Source organism: Sciurus carolinensis, chromosome 12 (assembly GCF_902686445.1).
Source record: "Sciurus carolinensis chromosome 12, mSciCar1.2, whole genome shotgun sequence".
Taxonomy (NCBI): Eukaryota; Metazoa; Chordata; class Mammalia; order Rodentia; family Sciuridae; genus Sciurus; species Sciurus carolinensis.
Window position 1 is genome coordinate 19498605 of NC_062224.1, and position 20901 is coordinate 19519505.

Consider the following 20901-nt stretch of genomic DNA (forward strand, 5'->3'; position numbering starts at 1 on the left):
TATATATATATATATATATATATATATATATACTGGAAAGATAACATATATGCTTTATTTAAGCAAAGAATAAATTCCTCAGGTTTTTCTTGTCTATGATGCACATATCTTTTCTTTCTTTTTTTTTTTTTTTTTTTCTTTGTGGTGCTGGGGATTGAACTCAGGACCTTGTACTTGCAAGGCAAGCACTCTACCAACTGAGCTATCTCCCCAGCCCCTCACATATCTTTTCAAGTTACCCAAATCCCAATGCTTTACTCTCAGTTCAATAATCTTAGTAATCACTAATTTAGTCTCCCAAGTGCTTCTGACCTTCTGAGGAGTATCATAGATATCAATCCCAAGTATGCTAATGACTAGAAAAGTCTATCACCCACTCAGTAAAGAAACTGGCATCCTAGTTTTTCCCTCAGTCTCTAAAAGATGGTTATCAAGGGGCAAACCTTAAAAATACAAGTCAATTCTCAGTACTTAGAGAAAGTCAGTGCTCTAGACTTGTATAGCTATAGACTAGAACTTCAACTATGGGAACTTCCAGGTTCTATCCTTTGTAAGATTCTGCTATAATCCTCCCTCTATTACAGTAGATATCCAATCCTCTTAGAAATCCTGACATAATTAGTCTGGAGTCAAGCTAGGGCATCTGTACCAATGATTTTAATGTGCAAAGTACACTGATTTCTCTTTAAATTCCACAAGTGTTGACTGAATATTCTGGAAATTCCCATAAGACACTGTAAAGCTTGTACAAAAACCAGAATTTTTTTTTACTTCCTGTTGATTATGTATCAAAATAAACTTTATTTAAAGAAATGGATTTCCCCCCTAAAACTTACTTTATTCACTCAAAGCTAAAACAATTTTTGATTCCAGCAACTTTTTTGGTGATATTTTATTGGACAATTTTATAAATTAGGTTAAGCAATATTCTACCAAACAGTATCTATTATATAGCACAAATTAATAAGGTTACTGAAACCCACGAAAAACATGAAATACAATTTATATGGTAAAGAGTAATTCTACTCAGCTGGTAGAGTGCTTGCCTCAGAAGCACAAGGCCCTGAGTTCAATCCCCAGTACCGCAAAAAAAATAAATAAATAAATAAAAAAAGAGTAATTCTAAAGAATAATCATACAATGATTTATGAACTACATTTAAGAAACACGATTTAATGACTGCTTCAGTTAGTAAATTATGACAAAGAGAAAAAGTTCCAAATTCAATAATCAAACCTTTGGGATAATGTTCTATTCCACAAGATTATTTAGAAACATGCAATTTTACCTACTGATATTTGTAAAGCTGAGCTCTGAACATAATTCAAAGGACTAATCACATTTTCAATCTATGTGTATTTAATATTTTAGATTTAACTGTAAAAGTTAACTATAAACTTTGTTATTTATAATAGAAAATGAAAATTTTAAAGTCTATTGAAAATAATGTATCCTTTTATAGAGAAATAGAGAAATAATTACGGAAATTCATATATGGAAGAATTATTTTAAGGCAGTCAAAAGGCAGGAGTATAGTTTAAACTGGGGGGTGAGAGGTGGAATAGACATTGTTTTATCTCCTTCCTACTTTAAAATTGTGACATTAATAAAATTGGATAGAAAAATATGTAAATTTTGCTTAATGTGGCAATTCCAACCTTATACTACAGAAGTATATCCTCAAAGTTATGACATTTAAAGTAAAGAAAAAGGAATAGTTATCAAACCAAAAATGCTTTGAATTTTCTTTCTCTCTGCTTTTGAAAGGCTCTTTTTTTTTAATTAATAATAGCCCACTCCTTCGTTTATACCCAAAGGACCTAAAATCAGCAAACTACAGTAACACAGCCATATCAATGTTTATAGCACTTCAGTTCACAATAGCTAGATTTTGGAACCAACCTAGATGCCCTTCAACAGATGAATGGGTAGAGAAACTCTGGTATATATACACAATGGAATACTATTCAGCCATAAAGAAGAATAATATTATGGCATTTGCAAATAAATGGATGGAATTGGAGAATATCATGCTAAGTGAAATAAGCCAAGCCCAAAAAACCAAAGGCTGAATGTTTTCCCTGATAAGTGGAGGATGATTACATAATGGGGTGGGGGTGGGGAATGAAAGAATAATGGGGGAACTTTAGAATATGTAGAAGAAAATGAGAGGGAGGTGGGTATGAAAAATGGTGGAATGAGACAGACATCATTACCCTATGTACATGTATGATTACACGAATGGTATGAATCTACATTGTGTACAACCATAGAAATGAAATTATGTACCCCATTTGTGTACAATGAATCAAAATGCAGTCTGTAAAAAATTAAAAGCTAAATAAAAATAATAATTAAAAAAAACAGCCAAAAGAATTAAACTCTGCTCTCTATTGTAAAGTCCACTAAATAAAAATTATGAAACTGTAACAACGGGCACCAGTTGAGCAGTGAGAAGAGAAATTACTAGAGACTGATACCAAAATCAAGACATCTGGCAAAAAAACTATTCCTTTTTTAAAGATTTTCTTTATATTCAAAGATAATTTAAGATTTTCAAACAGAATTAGATTTCACAACCTCTGACCCATGCTTATAAAAGTGGTCCTTTATAAAAAGCCCTAACATCTTTAAAATCCATGATTTTTTCATAAATTTATTCCTCAAAACAATGCCTTAGCCTCAAGTGGTGATGCATTCCTGTAATCCCAGTGACTACAGAGGCTGAGGCAGGAGGAATCCAAGTTCAAAGTCAGTTTCAGCAACTTTACAAGGTCCTAAGCAACTTAGACCCTATCTCAAAATAAAAAATAAAAAAGGTTTGGGAATATCGCCCCAGTGGTAAAGAGCCCCTGGGTTCAATCCTCAGTACCAAAAACAAAACAATAAAACAATGCCTTAGATAGACTTATAAAGCTAGTTAAAAAGGAATGCCCCTCCTCTGTAGTCAGCAGGAAACCTATAAAAGCATCCTTATCTTTTTCTGCTTCTGAAGGAACTATGCATTCACAGAAAAATGCTTGTTATTAGTAAGTCCACTGATGGACATGCATCAATTTAGCAGTCTATACTTGTAAGAGAACATTGCTGAGAAACCTTCTTAACTATTTCTCCCAAATATAATGTTCCAAAGCTGAAATACTCTCAAGACAGACCAGGAACTTCCCAGATTCCCGAGCAAGGGGGCATCAATATTTTCAAAGATTTGTTGGGCAAATATTTATGTTTTTCCAAAATTCCAATTTCTATAGTTTTTCTAGAAGTTGACCATACAGAAAGAAAGGGAAGATGAAAAATAAACTAGAATATCACCACAATGTGATATATCTTGAGGAAAAAATACTCCTCTTAAGATGAACTTTAAAAAAGTACATAAAATTCAAGTAAACTTAATAATCTAGATTCTACAGTAATATACTATAATCTCCTTGTTCCTTAAGACAAAGCAGCTTATTTGTCTAATAACAGTAGAGCTGTTCTGAATATTTTTATTCTCTACTACAAATTATTTTTCCTACCTTTTTCATTTCTTCAACATATGCAATCATGGCTTCTTCCTTGGTCATATCACCCAAAGAACTCCACGCATCCCTATCAATGAAAATACATAATTAATAACAAAAAGATATCTGATTTTCGATTGCACAGAATATAATTTATAGTTGATACTACAGGATCAATTAATTTAAAACAGGTTCTACTTAAAGCCATATTATGTTTCCAAAAAATCTCATTAACAAATGTATCAACTGGAAGAAAACTATCACAACAGAAACAACTGGCAAATTAAATAGCATTAAAACAATAAGTAAATAACCCGTCCAGATATTATTAGGTCACAGAAACTGTAAACTGTTCATAAACATTGTCTAAGAATTCTTTGAAAGTTTTTAGGGGCTGGGGAGATAGCTCAGTCAGTAGAGTGCTTGCCTTGCATACACAAGGCCCTCCCTGGGTTTGATCCCCAGCTCCAGAAAAAAAAAAAAAAAAAAGTTTTTATAAAATTATAAAGAACAGTAGCAGAAATAACTACTGTCACAGTCATGTTTTAAATGAACAGAAGTTTTGGAAAAAAGTGTCCATTAATCTGAATAAGAGTAAAGTATACACTAGAACAAAAAATGAAAATGATTTATTTCTAAAAGAATAAAAATATGAAGGTCAGGAAATGTTTAAATTCCTTGAAATGTTTGCCTAACATGAAAATCTCTTTTTATATATTTTTCCCAGAAGCAATTTAACTCCACCAAAGTTCAATTCTAGGGAAAAAATGTGAAGCAGATAAGTAAATTTTCTTAAAACAAAGAACATATTGCTATTTTGTTTAACCTATTACTTTATTATCATTTACAAAGATCTTACTAGAAGTACCATATTTAGCATTTTTAATGACTCTTAAATATGCTTCATCAATTAGCATACTTGGTTGATAAGGTACATTTGAAAATGGAACTTTTGAGTCACTGGGGTTGTAGCTCAGTGTCTGAGTGCTTGCCTAGCATGCATGAGGCACTGGGTTCGATCCTCAGCACCACATAAAAATAAATAAATAAAATAGAGGTATTGTGTCCATCTACAACTAAAAAATGATTAAAAAAAAAATGTTCAGGCTGGGGCTGTAGATCAGTGGTAGAGTGCTTGCCTGGCACATATGAGGAACTGGGTTCGATCCTCAGCATCACATAAAATAAAGGCATGCTATCCATCTACAAATACAAATAAATAAATAAATAAATAAATAAAAGAAAATGAACTTTTGTGAGACTATTGTAAGTATGCAATAGTATTTAAGAATATCAAATGTTAGTGGACTGGGAAAAATGCTAGAACTACATCAATACTTTTTGACTCTTTAATTGTATTAAAAACCAAATTTCTATTCTAGTACAGTGGTTCAGAAGTAATAGCGGAGATAAAAAGGTTACTTGGCAGTACCTGAGTCATATTTCTAGTTATATATTATCTTAAAGGCTCAAAGCAAATAGTATCAGTTGATGAACAAAAGTCATTATTTTTCTTGGCAGCTAAAAGAGGCAGGGAAGTTTGTCTCTTTTACTTAGCTCAGGAGTTGCTCTAGGTTTAAAAAAAAGAACTATAAAAAGAAAGATGAACTGAAAATGCTTTATATCTCCGATGCACTATCTTTCTGGTTTTTCTGTCTTCTTGTCTTGCCCAAGATTTTCCTATTTGTGTAAAACTGTGTTAAGAGCATCTAGAGGACAAAAATTGTATCTAGTACCTAGGATATTTTATGCATGGAATAATATATGACTATATAAGAAATAGCTGTGTGATAATTATTAAAATTGAAATCCTTTCTTGGCTCCATAAATAAAATTACCATTTATATCTTCCAATAGGATCCCAGAATCCAGGTCTTGAGAGCTTACAGGGTCCTTCAGTTGCCTGTTTATAGAAGCTATAGAACTTGAGCATCATTTCGTTTGTTGGCTGGAATGAGCCTATTGGAAACATACATTAAATACAAATCACTTGGGGAATAACACTGATAACCTAAGGTTGTATATTAGCTTAGCCATGCAGTACTAATAGTGATTTGATATATTAATAGTCAGATAATTTTTTCTATCTTAGAAACAAAAGTTATGGTAGTTTTATTAGTTAATTTGCTCCTTTGATTTTTAAGAAACTCTAAAACTTTAAACTTAATGCTAAACACAATTCAATAAATAAAATGAAATCCCAGCGGTTTGGGAAGATGAGGCAGAAGGATCTCAAGTTCAAAGCCAGCCTTCAGCAACTTTAGCAAGGCCCTAAGCAACCTAGTGAGACTCTCCCAAAATAAAAAATAAGAAGAGCTGGGGACGTGAGTCAGTGGTTAAGCGCCTCTGGGTTCAATCCCTTACCAAAAATAAATAAATAAATAAATAAATAAATAAATAAAATAAACAAACATTCTATGAGTATAACCAAAATAACCAGAAAACATCACATAAAATATATGGAAAGGTAAAATAATGTTATTTAGCAAATAAAGCTTGTGAAAAATCAAAGCTGATTAACATAAATGAAAAAAGTTACAAACATATTTTGGTTAAGAAAATACCAACAGTAAAAAATTCAACTCCTCTTGGCAAATCGCAATTTCCCACTGGATAAGGAACTTTGGCTAAAGCCAACTATTGTGTTCCTCTGTGGAAAAAGAACTAATACAATATAAAACAGATTTCTCAATTTCTATCTTTGTAATTTTGGTTACATCAATTTTTTGAAGATGTCTTCATATATGCTTCTAGCATATCTATCAATATTTATAACCTCTTTTATATTTGAAATTTGCAAAGTATGTAATCAAGTACCAGGAGTTGGAATATAAATTTTTTTTCCTATACTGTGACTTGGTCTCAGGGGCTCTCTGCCATTGAACTACATCCCTAGCCCTTATTTTTTTTTGAACAGGGTCTCACTAGGTTGCTGAGGTTGGCCTCAAATTTGTAATTCTCCTGTTTCAGACTCAGAGTTACTGGGATTCCATGTGTGCCACCGCAACCAGCTACAATATTCTTAAAGTGAAGAACTGGAATGTTAGTTTTTTGTTAGTAGATAACTGGTTAGATAATTATGATACACATAAGCAACAGAATATATTATAATGATAGCCCCAAAATTATATTGTAGAAACATATAAATAATGGCCTCATAAGTTTCAAGATCTTCCATAAAATATAGGGGATACACACTTTCAAAAAAGCATATGCTATATGATCTATTTTTGCAAAATAAAAATTTACATAGATGAAAAGTACAGCAAAAGGCTAAACATCAAAATGTTAAAAGGAGCTATCTCTGGATAGTAAATACACAGACTATTTTATTTTCCTTTTTACTTACCCATGTTAATTTTTTTTCAATACTGGGGACTGAAACATGCTTGGTAAGCACTCTATCACTGAGCTACATCCCCAGTCAATTTTTTCTTTTATTTTGAAACATGGTCTCATTAAGTTGCCCAGGCTGACCTTGAACTTGGGATCCTCCTGCATAGGTGGGATTACAGGCATATGCCACCACACCTGGCATATGTTCAAAATTTTAACATTAGTGCATATTACTTTAAAAAAATTATTACACAAATAAAAACTGTAAAAAGATATTTTGAAAACTTCATGACTGCATACTAAACAGATAACATGTGGAAATCAAAAGCTAGTCATTTATAAAACCTGGAAATGACAACACTGACAAGTTGAGAACCAGTATTTCAAGTTTAATCAAGAATGAATAATTAATTCCCAATCACAATAATAATTATCTACATAAAATAGGCACATTTGGGATTATCTACTAGATACAGTGTTTCAATGAGATAGTTGTTCTTTGTGCAACAGAGGAAAAAATGGAGAAAACATTGCTAAAAATTTTTACCAATAAGTAACACAAATCTACATTTGAAAATTCAAAAACCTCATCTCATATAATGTCTTCAGTAAGCCAACAAAGTAAGATTTAAAGGTTTATGGGCTTAGGTCAATGACACATACTTTATAATACATTTAAAAAAGACACCATTTGCCAGATACAATGGCATTCTCCTGTAATCCTAGCAGCTTGGGAGGCTGAAGCAGGAAGATCACAAGTTTGAAGTGAGTCTCAGCAAGTTAGTGAGGCCCTAAGTAACTTAGCAAGATCTTTTTTTTTTTTTTTTAATTTTTTTTTTTTTTTTTTTTATTGTAAACAAATGGGATACATGCTGTTTCTCTGTCTGTACATGGCATAAAGGTATACCATTTGACTTAGCAAGATCTTTAGCTCAATAGTTAAGTGCCCTGGGTTCAATCCCTGACACACACACACAAAAAAATTAAGATACTAGGCAAAGTATGATCTATATGATCTTTGTCTTTGAGGTACTCACATGACATATTTAATATATGTGTTTGAAATATTATCTAAGAATTTATATTTCTAAAGGTCATATCACACACAGATACTATAGATTTCATTACTACACTTAGTAAGGCCCTAACCAACTTAGTGAGATCCTGTCTCAAAATAATTTTTTTTTTTAAAAGTCAGGAGGGGTGGCACATGCCTGTAATCCCAGCAGCTCAGAAGGTAGAAGCAGGAGGATCTCAAGTTCAGGTCAGTCTCAGCAATTTAGCGAGACTCTAAGCAACTTAGTGAGACCCTGTTTCAAAATAAAAAATAAAAAGTGATGGGGATATGGCTCATTGATTAAGCACTCTTGGGTTCAATTCCCTCTACCAAAAAGGGAAAAAGAATTTATTATTAAAGATTAAGCAATAAAAAACAAAACTGTAAGATCTTGCTCTTTGTAAAATAGATCAGGGCAGACCAATTTTTATAAAGTGATAAAAAAATATATAATAATTCCTCTGAGCCAAATTAAACTTTCCCTCCTGAAAAAAATTAATTTAAAGTAAAAATATTTAATAATTCATTATAACAAACTTATGGTTCAATGAATATTTCAGGAAAATAACATGATCTTTGCTGGTGGGGTGGGGTATGCTGGGGATCACACGCAGGGTATCTAGCATGCTAAGTCTGAATTTTACCATAAGGCTATACCTCCAGTACCATTTGACAGGTTATCTTAAATTGGTAATGCCTTCTAAAATGTAAAGTAAATGCAAATTCTTTTAATTTACATGATTTTTTAAATAAGTAGATTATAATGTTAAAAAAAGATAGTAGGCTGGAGATATCGTCTGGCTTCTTCAATTTACAAAAAACCATAAGACACACGATTTAGTCTCCTAATGTACTACTTACATAAAACTCTTGGAATCATACTTTTCTATAAACACTCTTAACATGTAACATTAAAAAATCAATACTTAGTCGCCTGTGGTGGCTTTAGAGGCTGAGGCAGGAGAATCCAGAGTTCAAAGTCAGCCTCAGCAAAAGTGAGGTGCTAAACAACTCAGTGAGATCCTGTCTCTAAATAAAATACAAAGAAGGGCTGGGGATGTGGCTTAGTGGTCAAGTGCCCCTTGAGTTCAATCCCTGGTACCAAAAAAAAAAAAAAAAAAAAAAAAAAAAAAATCAATAATTAAATAAATTCCTGTGTTATTTGTTTATATTCTGTTTTTCTGGTTTAACTTTTAATCCTCTCTGTGACCTCCTTCAGTGGATCAATGGAATGTTTGAAATGATAAAGGAATCAGGAGGCTAAGGTAGAAAATCACAAATTCAAGGCAAAATTTTAAAAAATTTATAGAGCTGGAGATGTAGCTCAGAGCTTCCCTGAGTTCAATGCTCAGCACAGGAAAAAAAAGAAAAAAGAAGAAGAAAAAAGAAAGAAAGGGAACCCTATTTTTTCTGTACATTTGTTTTTCATAACTTACTTTCTTCTTTTTCTTTTCCTTTTTTTTTTTTTTTTAGGGTGTCACTGGGACTGAACCCAGGGCCCCATTCAGGCTAAGTACCAGCTCTACCACTGTTTCCAAAACTTTCTGAATCTACACTTAATGAATCTGTGAGTGAACTGTATTAAATATCCATTACTTAGCCAAATATGATTAATGAAAACCAAGAAGATGATATTAAATACTCTAGTAATATATTTCTATTGCCAGGTTTCCAAGTCTGACAGTAATACTGCTTTAAAACGTTTTTAAAATTTAGTTTGTTATTTAAAATAATCCATGTAATGCAAAGAACATGAATTGTTGAGTAAAAGTCTCCCTGCCCAAGCCTCTCCACTTAGAACAGGAAAAAAAAAATTAAATATTGGCTGAAAACATTCCAAACTGCCCCAAAATAAAATTACAAATGCAAATAAGCTCTACAAACTGTAAACAGGATAAATAAGAAAAACTACAACTGAACACATCCTAGTCAAATTATGGAAAACCGAAGATAAACAGTCAGAGAAATCATATATTAAATGCAAGAAAACAACAGATCAGACTTTTCCCTCCAGCTGCAAAGAAGGTCCAATACAGGTATAAAAAACAAACAACAACAATAACAGAAAAAAAAAAAAAAAAAAACGCTAACACAATGGAATAACAGCAAAAAAAAAAAAAGTACTATATTTGTTAAAATAAAAAGAAATCGTTTTACAAATGGACACTGCTGTTTTTTCCTTTCCCTTCCTTCATAGCAAAAGTTTTCAAAAGGTTTGAATTGTAGTGTTTCGAGTATATGGCACCAGGCATCCCCATCCTAGATATTTTTCTTAATAAATCCGCAGTCATTAAAGGAGAAGACTTTCGTTTTTAACACTCTAAACGACTTAAAATGTGGATAACATTTGTCTCTGGCTTGAAAGATCAGCCAGATCAGGTCCTGAATTCACATTCAATACCTCCCCTTTCAATTACGTGCCTTTCCAGAAGAGAAAAAAGTAGGCTAAATAAGCTAGGCTCGAACCAGAAAGGTTAAAGATGAGGGTTAGGAATTGAGCCCTTGGGCCTCTTGGGAAGGCTTCTCAGCGGGGGCCCAGGGCACGTACCATTTTTCGGCAAACTCTGGATCACCTTCACGGCCGCCTCAAACCTGGTTTCATGGACTGATCTAGTGTCCGCCATCTCCAGCCGCCAGCGCGGGCCCCGGTCCCAAGATCTGTCGGCAGGAATCAGGCAGCAGCAGCAGCACCAGCTTTCCCAGGAGCCTGCATGAAACTGGAACATGCAGCGCAGCCGCGGATCAACATGCCCCAAAGGGAGGAGGCCTAAGAGCGCAGCTGGTCAGTTCCCCTTTGCCCTGCTCTATCCAGGCCACACAGGTCGAGGTGGCCTTGCTCCTTCCTCCTCCCGGGGGCGTGACTATGACCCAGAACCTTGCCCGCGCCGATAGAAAAACAACTCACCGAGAGGAAGAGCATCTCTAGCAGATGGCAGAGGGGGTCCGGCCACCGGTGGTCGCGGAGCCGCTCTCCCACTCGAAGGACGCTGGCGGGGCAACCACACCCCCCATTCCCGCGGCGTCGGTCTTTCGGTCCGCACCCTGCCCACAGCCCCGCCCCGGAGTCACCGCAGGACCCACCAGCTGCCGCTGCCGCCGCCACCGCCGCCGCGCAGCAAACCCCACCCACCCGCCCCGCGGCGGTGACGCGCGCGGGCCCGCGAGTCCCCAGAAAAGGACCTGGGAGAGGCGAAAGAAGAGACTGCTATCCAAGGGGCCAACGACCCGCCTTGGCCAGGGGAGGCCCGGGTGCTCGGTTTTATTCGGGAGCGGGGAAACGAGGTCGCTGTGCACTGGGATCGTGGGGTTGGGTGCTGCCCCTGGGCCCAAAGCGCCGCGCGTGGGTACCGCCGGAACCCCCCCAGCCAAAGAGAGAGAGAGACTGCAGTCCCCAGCTCCTGCCCTCTCCTAGGTTAGGGCTTGAGGAAGGTAATAGGACTTAAGCAAAGAGCTTTAGAACCGGACAGGCTCGGAGCGAACCTTCCATCCTGCCATTTGAATTCTGTGACCTAAGCGCAAGTCACTCACTTAGCCTCCCCAACGGCATCGTCACACCACTCCAGAGGGGAGAGGAGTGTGGGTTTTGGGTGGCCCCCAGGTTTTTGACAGCTTTCACCGCCCAGCCGAGGGTGTCCGATCAGCAGCCAAAGGAGGTGGCCCGCTATTCGACTGGGTCGGAAGGGAGGACACCTTCCCCAACACGACCCCTTTCTTTGAGCCCCAGGAGGCCGAGCACATCCCTCCTTCTGCTTGATTTAAAAGGAGATCGTGGGGATGGGGGATGAGGAAACTTCCCGGACCGTCAACCCTACGAAGGATACCCTGGGCCCTCCCTGACGAGCACAACTCCCTCGCTCCCTTAGGTATCTGGGAAGCGCCCCCAGACCCATAAGGGGTGTGTTGTCATGGGTTGTGGGGGCGGAGAGCTGCGACCCGGAAATCTCAAGGTCGCCCGATTGGGAGCGTCGTTTTTGTCAGTTCAGGATGGGTTAGAAGGGCTACTAGTGCAAATCTAGTCGCGGACCTTTAGTGACGCTGCTCTTCGAGCCGCGGTGCCGGCATTTACCTTAGTACTGCCGGCAAGGCCTGTCCGGTAACGTCCCCGATGCCCACCCCTCGCCCTGCCCTGCCGCTTATGGGAAATGTAGTCCTGCCTCCGCGGCGCTTCCGGGCGCCTCCCTCCGTTGCCCGCGTTCCTCCGGCCTGTTCCGGTGGGCTTCCGGGTGGAGCCCACCCTGCCCGCGTTCGGCGGAAATCCCTCCTCACGGCTGGGTGGCGCTTTGTGATCCTTGGCCGGGCCACATCCGCTTCCAGCAAAAGGGACTTTCAGTGGCCTGTTGAAGAGGTATCCTGGTGTGACTGGACGTGATCGGAAACGGGTTTAGTTTCTTGCTCCTGGTTCTTATTAACTTTGAGGTCCTATACTTGAGGGCAAAGAGAACCGTAATAAAGACTTCCGTTTACTGAGTGGCGAGTGTTTACCAATCTCCCAAAATGCTGTAGGGTGTGTACGAATGAGGAAATTGAGGCTTACACCAAGGGCCCAGAGCCAAGATTCAGTTAATCCAAAAATTTGGCCTTTCCCCAATACAACAAAGGAAGATACTAGGAGCTTTAACTTATTCAAACTAGAACAATTTTATATGTTTAATAATGTATATTGCTAGTTATGCATATTAATAAAAATGTTTTGGATATTTACTGCTAAGACTTCATTTTGACAACAGTTCATTGGAATTTTGTAATTAGCTACCTCGTTGATCTTTAGGTAATTATGAATGTACGAGCTCTGCCTGTGATTGCAGTGATTGCACTGAATTTCCATTTCCTGATTGTATCGATTTCTGGTTACAAACAATAGCATGGGATAAAGGAAATTGAGGTTATTCAGGGAACGGTTTTTCAAAGTAGGGTTTGTTCTTGTTGTTGTTGTTTCTTAGTTTTTGTTTTTGCCAAGAAGTGGAAACTCCCCTAAGTATCCATCAACTAAATAGATAAAGAAAATATGGTACATATACACCACAGAATACTTTCCAGCCGTAAAGAATGAAATCCTGTCGTTCATGACAACGTGGAGATCATTATAATAAGTGAAATAAGCCAGACCCAGAAAAGCAAGTACCATATTCTATATGTGGAATATAAAATAGTTGATCTCAGAAGTTGAGAGTAGAATGGTGGTTACCAGATCTTGGAGAGAGTAGAGTGGAGAAAAGAAAAGAGGTCAGTAGATTTGAGTTTGATCATAGATAGAAGTAGTTCTATATTGCCCAGTAGGATGACAATGAGTAATGACATTGTACTGTGTATTTCAGAAAGCTAAAAGAAGTTTGAGTGCTTTTACTATAAAGAAATGATAAATGTTTGAGGAAATAGATATCTTTAACCTGGTTTAAACACTAAGTGTATACGTGTATCCAAAAAATCACATAGTACCTCATAAATATGTACAGTTTTGTTTTTGTATCAGTTAAAAATAGAGCTTTAATTTTAATGTTTACTTCAATATATCTAAAACATCATTGCACTATAAAAACAAAATTAAGATGCTTTACATTTTTTCATTCAGTTTTTGAAATTAAGTGTATATTTTGCATTTACTGCATATCTTAATTCAGATCTACATTCAAACTAAATTGTAGATTATTACAATCTCAATTGATCAGTAGGCACATGTGGTTACCATGTTGATCACACTTCTGTAGTTCACGTGTCCATATCAACATTTTCCACCTGCTGAGCATTCAATTCCCTGCTGTTACACCCAGTCTCACCTGCTGAGGTTTGGAAATAACCCCATCCTTTTGGTACACATGTAAACTGGGTGAACAACCATCTTGGTTTGCTTGGGTCTGAAAGGTGTACTGTGACACAGGATTTCCAAGGCTAAAACCAGGACAGTCCTGAGAAAACCAGGATGGTCATCCCACATGTTAGACATGCCTATCCAATCACTGTATTTTATTGTCCTGGTTACTGTAATGGGTTCAGCCGTGCACCATACAAACCTGGCTGCAATCATGAGATTTGATGGGAACCCCTGGGAGAAAGAACCTCACTTTCTGCAATGGTCATTATCTAGGGTGTCAGCTAACCACCTTAAACATCATAAGGGGAGCACCTGGTTGAAAGTATCACCTACTGTGGAGGAAACCACAGCTAGAGAGAAACTGAATTTTGGGAACTTTTTTTTGTTTGTTTTTTCGAGTCCTGGATCTAGTCCTCCCTGAATCTATGCTATTCTTGACTTTTTAGCAAGCCAGTGAATTCTTATACCTATTTCCATTTTGTTTGTTTTTTAAACAATTCAGGTTGAGATTCCATTATAGAAAACTAGGACAGTTCTCACTAATAAAATAAGGGAGAAAAAATATGAAATGCAAAAACTTTAGCTGCAGTATATCATGCTCATAAGAAATATACTGTGGTGTGTGTGTGTGTGTGTGTCCTCTCTAATACAGATTGTTAACTTAGTACCTTTGTGGGGTAGGGAATTGAAGGCAATGAAATGCATGCTGGCAATAACCTACAAATTTGGGGCTAGGGTTGTAGCTCAGTGGTAGAGTGAGGCACTGGGTTCAAATCTCAGCACCACATATAAATAAATAAAGGCCCATCAACAACTAAAAAATTATTTTAAAGAGCCTACAAATTTGTAGGGGGTTTTATTTACTTATTTATTTATTTTAATTGATACATTATAATCATGCATAATAGTGGAATTTGTTGTTATATATTTGCATATGCACAGTATAATAATATAATTTGATCAATATCATTCCCCAGAACCCTCCTTTTCCCTCCCCTCCTGCCGAGAAAATATACAACCCTTGACTTTCTGAGTCTGGTTTATTTCATTTTACATAATACTATCAAGTTCCAACCATTTTCCTTCAAATGACACAATTTCATTCTTCTTTATGGCTGAATAAAATTCCATTGTGAATGTACAACACATTTTCTTTATCCGTACATCCACCTAAGCTGATTCCATAATTTGGCTATTGTGAATTGTGCTGCTATAAACATGGGTATTCATGAATCTCTATAGTATAATGACTTTGATTCTTTAGGATAACTATTGAGGCATGGTATAACTAAAATATGTGGTGGTTCCATTCCTAGTCTTTTGAGGAAACTCCATGTTGATGTCCATAGTGGTTGTACTAATTTACAATCCCAAAAATACTGTAAAAATGTTCCTTTTCCCCCAATCTGCTCCAGCATTTCCTTCTCCCTCCCTCTCTCCCCCCACCTCTTTTCAAATTTTTTTTATTATTTTTTGTGGTATTGGGACACTCCACCACTATAAACTATATGCCCATTTTTGAAATTTTTAAATTTGAGACAGTCTGAACTAAGTTGCTGAGGCTAGCCTCAAACTTGTGGCTTTCCTGCCTTAGCCTACCGAGTCACTGGGATTACAGACATGTGGGACAGCACCTAGCCTATTAATTTGTATTCTCTTGGGTTTTTTTTTTGTTTGTTTTGTTTTGGTTTTTTTTTGAGGGGGGAGAATGACAATATACCTAACTATTTAATGATTATTGCCACATTTGCCATTCCCAATAAAACACGAAAACTCATAGATCTGAGATGGGGCAGGGGTGATTAATGGAGGAAAATGAATTTTGGAGAGAAAACAAATTACCTTATTTTTCCTCGTGTCATTATTTACCAATTCCAAGTAATGAGGGAAATTAAGAAAAAACAACCAAAACAGGAACAGAGAAGAGTCTGGAAGTAGCAATATTAGCCCTACTTGATTCATAAAAATCTTGACCTCTTGAAACTCAAATGTCTTTGACACAGCAGGGAAGCTGTTTGGAAGGCCAGGTCTGCCTTCCAGATGTTACTCTTGTTGGAGTGTGCCTGAAGCTTTCAGAGGAAGACCATCCTGTGCAGAGATCTGGAACACTGTGGAATGCAATCCAGAGAGCCGGGTCCCATTTCCCCCTACTGGGAAGAAAGGTGACTCCTCTCTGGTTTGTATTATTGCCCGTCTGACTCAAACAGGAAGGACCTCTGCAAGAAATGTAACTGATACCTTTTGCCTCCAAAGGTGCACCACTCCTGGAGAAAAACCTGACCTTTCTACTTTAATCATCTCTATGATACCTAGAGAAAAGGGACCTTTAGCTCTTATCCTTTGCTAACCTTCTATTATTAATACACAAACTGATAAGATATAATATAGGGTGTGATAGTAATGTAAGTCTACAAAACTCATAAAATGTGACCCATGTTTTCAAAAAGCTTCAACACAAACTTTTCGAACTGTATTAAAGTGGCATAATTAACAGATATTATCTAAAAGCTACAATCAAACACTAGACAGGACCCCCAACTGTGTTTCCATCATAGGATTTCCATCCTCCAACTGCAATAAATTCGAAAACCATTTGAGCCCTTGGATTTAAAGGCCATATCTGCTGGGACCACTAGAAGGTCTGATACTCTCTCCATAAAGCAACCATATTTAAATGATGGTGAATAAGAATGTTTCTGAAATCTCTCAATTGTAAATGACCCCAAATATACAAAAACAGCAAGATAATGTATACAAAGGTAGAATCAAACCATCTTCTCATCATGCAACACTGGCTCCACATTTGGACGATTAATAGAATATACATGTCCTTCATCCACATCTTTTCCTCACTCTGTGCCTAACTCATGTGCTTGTCCTTGCCAGAGACCCCAAGGCCATATATGGCTATGGGCTATATTTTCTGTACAAGACTTCAGTTTGGATTCGTTTCTTGCTTAGGATATGTTCAGGGTCTTTCTTAATTTTTCAGGATCATCAGGTACACCACAGACTCTGACTTGTTAATGTTGTCACTGTGGAGTAGTCTAACTGTGCATACATGAGTGGTCCCTGGTGGGATCCGAAAGTCAGACTCTTTACTAGAGTAAAGAGGAACTTCCATGGAGCCTGTTTAACTGCCGACTGACTCTCTCATGTGCTGCAGCCAGTGTAGTCCCACTTAAGAGTTTTTCCCTCTGTAGAAGACTGCTCATGCTGCCCAGCAGAGTGAGACCTATAACCACAGCAGTAACTGTATCCACCACCACCCAAACTGGAAAGACAGACTCTTTTTTTTTCAACCACATAGAGCCTAATACACCATGACAGGACAACACCAAAGAGTAGGTTCTCGACGTCACAGGTATAGGTGCCATTGTGTATAAATTGTATGATTTCTATATTGATTGACTCATCTTTCTTATGGAGGTTTCCAGCCCTTTAAAGGTGGATAGTTCCCAAGGTACATTTGGCCTTGGGAGTAGTGGAAAAACAACACAGAAGCATAGGCCCCCTTGGGCTGGATGCTTCAGGGGACAGAGGTCAACCCGATGTTTGTGTTAGCAGACTGAACTTACATGCCAGCTTCCCTTGTGTCCCGTTTGGCACCCAGATTTCTTTTGGTTTGTATACCTCCAAAGCTGACATACCTGCAGTCAATAGCACAAGCATCAGGGTCAGTAGTAGCCATGGCCAGTGCCTGTGGCCTGAAGCTACTCCTGCTGGCATTGCTGTGGTCCTGCCACTGCCACAGCCACCCCTGTGGGCACTGGATCAGCTCCCCACTGTGGCTGGTTCGCTGCTGCTACTCTGTACCTCTACCTTATTTGTATTCTAGATGGCCACCTTTCCAACAGGAATGAGATGAAATCTCACGGTAGTTTTGAGTTGCATTTCCCTAAATGATAAAGATGTTAAACATTATTTCATGTATTTGTCGGCTGTTTGTATTTCTTTTCTTTTTTCTTTTTTGGAAGTTTGAGGCTTTGAAGTTGCAACTGAAGCCATGTTTATTTTTTTTATTGTAAACAAACGGGATACATGTTGTTTCTGGTTGTACATGGAATAACAGCATACCATTTGCATAATCATACATTTACATAGGGTAATGACGTTTGACTCGTTCTGTTATTTTTTCCTTCCCCCCCCACCCTCCCATCCCTCTTTTCCCTCTATACAGTCCCTCCTTCCTCCATTCTTGCCCCCCTCCCACCCCCCATTATGTGTCATCATCCACTTATCAGTGAGATCATTCGCCTTTTGGATTTTTGAGAATGGCTTATCTCACTTAGCATGATATTCTCCAATTTCATCCATTTGCCTGCAAATGCAATAATTTTATCATTCTTTATAGCTGAGTAATATTCCATTGTATATATATATCACAGTTTCTTTATCTATTCATCAATTGAAGGACATCTAGGCTGGTTCCACAATCTGGCTATTGTAAATTGAGCAGCTATGAACATTGATGTGGTTGTATCTCTGTAGTATGCTGATTTTAAGTCCTTTGGGTATAGGCCAAGGAGTGGGATAGCTGGGTCAAATGGTGGGTCCATTCCAAGTTTTCTAAGGAATCTCCACACTGCTTTCCAGAGTGGCTGCACTAATTTGCAGCCCCACCAGCAGTGTATGAGTGTACCTTTTTCCCCACATCCTCTCCAACACCTATTGTTGCTTGTATTCTTGATAATCACCATTCTAATTGGGGTGAGATGGAATCGTGGGGTAGTTTTGATTTGCATTTCTCTTACTACTAAAGATGGTGAACCTTTTTTCATATGTTTGTTGATTGCTTGTAGATCTTCTTCTGTGAAGCATCTGTTCATATCCTTAGCCCATTTGTTGATTGGGTTATTTGTATTCTTCGTGTAGAGTTTTTTGAGTTCTTTATAGATTCTGGAAATTAGCGCTCTATCTGAAGTATGAGTGGCAAAGATATTCTCCCCCTCAGTAGGCTCTCTCTTCACATTGCTGATAGTTTCCTTTGCTGAGAGAGAGCTATTTAGTTTGAATCTATCCCAGTTGTTGATTCTCACTTTTATTTCTTGTGCTATGGGAGTCCTGTTAAGGAAGTCCAATCCTAAGCCAACAAGGTGAAGATTTGGACCTACTTTTTCTTCTATAAGATGCAAGGTCTCGGGCTGGGGAGATAGCTCAGTTGGTAGCGTGCTTGCCTTGCAAGCACAAAGCCCTGGGTTTGATCCCCAGCACCGCAAAAAAAAAAAAAAAAAAAAAAAAAAAAAAAAAAAAAAAAAAGATGCAAGGTCTCTGGTCTGATTTCGATGTCCTTGATCCATTGTGAGTTGATTTTTGTGCAGGGTGAAAGATAGGGTTTTAATTTCATTCTGTTGCATATGGATTTCCAGTTTTCCCAGCACCATTTGTTGAAGAGGCTATCTTTTCTCCATTGCATATTTTTGGCACCTTTGTCTAGTATGAGAAAATTGTATTTATTTGTGTTTGTGTCCGTGTCTTCTATTCTGTACCATTGATCATTGATCTACCTGTCTATTTTGGTGCCAATACCTTGCTGTTTTTCTTATTATTGCTTTGTAGCATAGTTGAAGTTCTGGTATTGCGATGCCCCCTGCTTCATTCTTCCTGCTAAGGATTGTTTTAGCTATTCTGGGTTTCTTATTCTTCCAGATGAATTTCATGATTGCTTGCTCTATTTCTGTAAGGTACATCATTGGGATTTTAATTGGATTGCATTGAATCTGTATAGCACTTTTGGTAGTATGGCCATTTTGACAATATTAATTCTGCCTATCCAAGAACATGAGAGATCTTTCCATCTTCTAAAGTCTTCCTCAATTTCTTTCTTCAATGTTTTGTAGTTTTCATGGTAGAGATCTTTTACCTCTTTGGTTAGATTGATTCCCAAGTATTTTATTTTTTTTGAGGCTATTGCAAATGGAGTTGTTTTCCTCATTTCCCTTTCAGCTGTTTCATCACTTACATATAAAAATGCTTTAGATTTATGCGTGTTGATTTTATAGCCTGCTATTTTGCTGAATTCATTGATGAGGTCTAGAAGTTTTCTGGAGGAGGTTATTGGATCCTCTAAATATAGAATCATGTCATCAGCAAATAGTGACAACTTAAGTTCCTCTTTTCCTATTTGTATCCCTTTAATTCCTTTGGTCTGCCTAATTGCTCTGGCTAGGATTTCGAGGACAATGTTGAATAGAAGTGGTGAAAGAGGACATCCCTGTCTTGTTCCCGTTTTTAAAGGGAATGGTTTCAGTTTTTCTCCATTAAGAATGATGTTGGCCGTGGGCTTAGCATAAATAGCCTTTACAATGTTCAGGTATGTTCCTACTATCCCTATTTTTTCTAGTGTTTTGAGCATGAAGGGGTGTTGTATTTTGTGGAACGCTTTTTCTGCGTCAATTGAAATAACCATATGATTCTTATCCTTAAGTCTGTTGACATGATGGATTATGTTTATTGATTTACGGATGTTAAACCATTCTTGCATTCTAGGGATGAACTCCACTTGATCGTGATGCACGATTTTCTTAATATGCTTTTGGATATGGTTTGCCAATATTTTGTTAAGGATCTTTGCATCTATATTCATCAAGGATATTGGTCTAAAATTTTCTTTCCTTGATATGTCTTTTCCTGGTTTGGGTATGAGGGTGATATTGGCTTCATAGAATGAGTTTGGTAGGGTACCCTCTTTTTCTATTTCCTGGAATACTTTGAGAAGTATGGGAATGATTTCTTCTTTGAAGGTCTTGTAGAACTCGGCTGAGAATCCGTCTGGTCCTGGGCTTTTCTTGGATGGTAGGTTTTTAATGGCTTCTTCTATTTCATTGCTTGATATTGATCTGTTTAAATTGTGTATGTCCTCCTGGTTCAGTTTGAGAGGAGCATATGTGTCTAGAAATTTGTCAATGTCTTCGGTAGATTCCATTTTGTTGGAATACAGAATTTCAAAGTAGCTTCTAATTATGTTCTGTATCTCAGTGGTGTCTGTCATGATATTTCCTTTTTCATCATGAATTTTAGTAATTTGAGTTTTCTCTCTCCTTCTCTTTGTTAGTTTGGCTAAGGGTTTGTCTATTTTGTTTACTTTCTCAAAGAACAAACTTTTTGTTTTGTCAATTTTTTGAATTGTTTCTTTTGTTTCAATTTCATTGATTTCAGCTCTGATTTTAATTATTTCCTGTCTTCTACTACTTTTG

At 37.3% G+C, this 20901-nt stretch overlaps 2 protein-coding genes and 1 pseudogene across 10 annotated transcripts in view; 1 reads left to right on the top strand and 2 right to left on the bottom strand.

The window, feature by feature from the left end:
- Positions 1-12016, bottom strand: part of Acbd5 (acyl-CoA binding domain containing 5) — a 44051-nt gene extending 32035 nt beyond the window's left edge. Inside the window, exons 1-4 of one of the 5 annotated variants that reach the window (XM_047521575.1) lie at positions 11963-12016; positions 10445-10613; positions 5342-5462; positions 3519-3591 (exon numbers count right to left, since the gene is read on the bottom strand). In XM_047521575.1, coding sequence (XP_047377531.1) covers positions 3519-3591; positions 5342-5462; positions 10445-10520 — 270 coding nt within the window. In that variant the 5' untranslated portion in view covers positions 10521-10613; positions 11963-12016. Of the gene's footprint in view, positions 1-3518; positions 3592-5341; positions 5463-10444; positions 10614-10801; positions 11008-11962 lie in introns of those variants that run through there. The other 4 variants (XM_047521572.1, XM_047521574.1, XM_047521576.1 and 1 more) reach the window with 4 other exon arrangements.
- The window catches only part of Abi1 (abl interactor 1), a 155382-nt gene continuing 146360 nt past the window's right edge, over positions 11880-20901 (top strand). For all 5 annotated transcript variants that reach the window (XM_047521577.1, XM_047521578.1, XM_047521581.1 and 2 more), the window contains exon 1: positions 11880-12241. In XM_047521577.1, the coding sequence (XP_047377533.1) occupies positions 12002-12241 (240 nt within the window). In that variant the 5' untranslated portion in view covers positions 11880-12001. The remainder of the gene's footprint in view (positions 12242-20901) is intronic.
- On the bottom strand, positions 16686-17434 carry LOC124961529 (myelin protein zero-like protein 1; annotated as a pseudogene).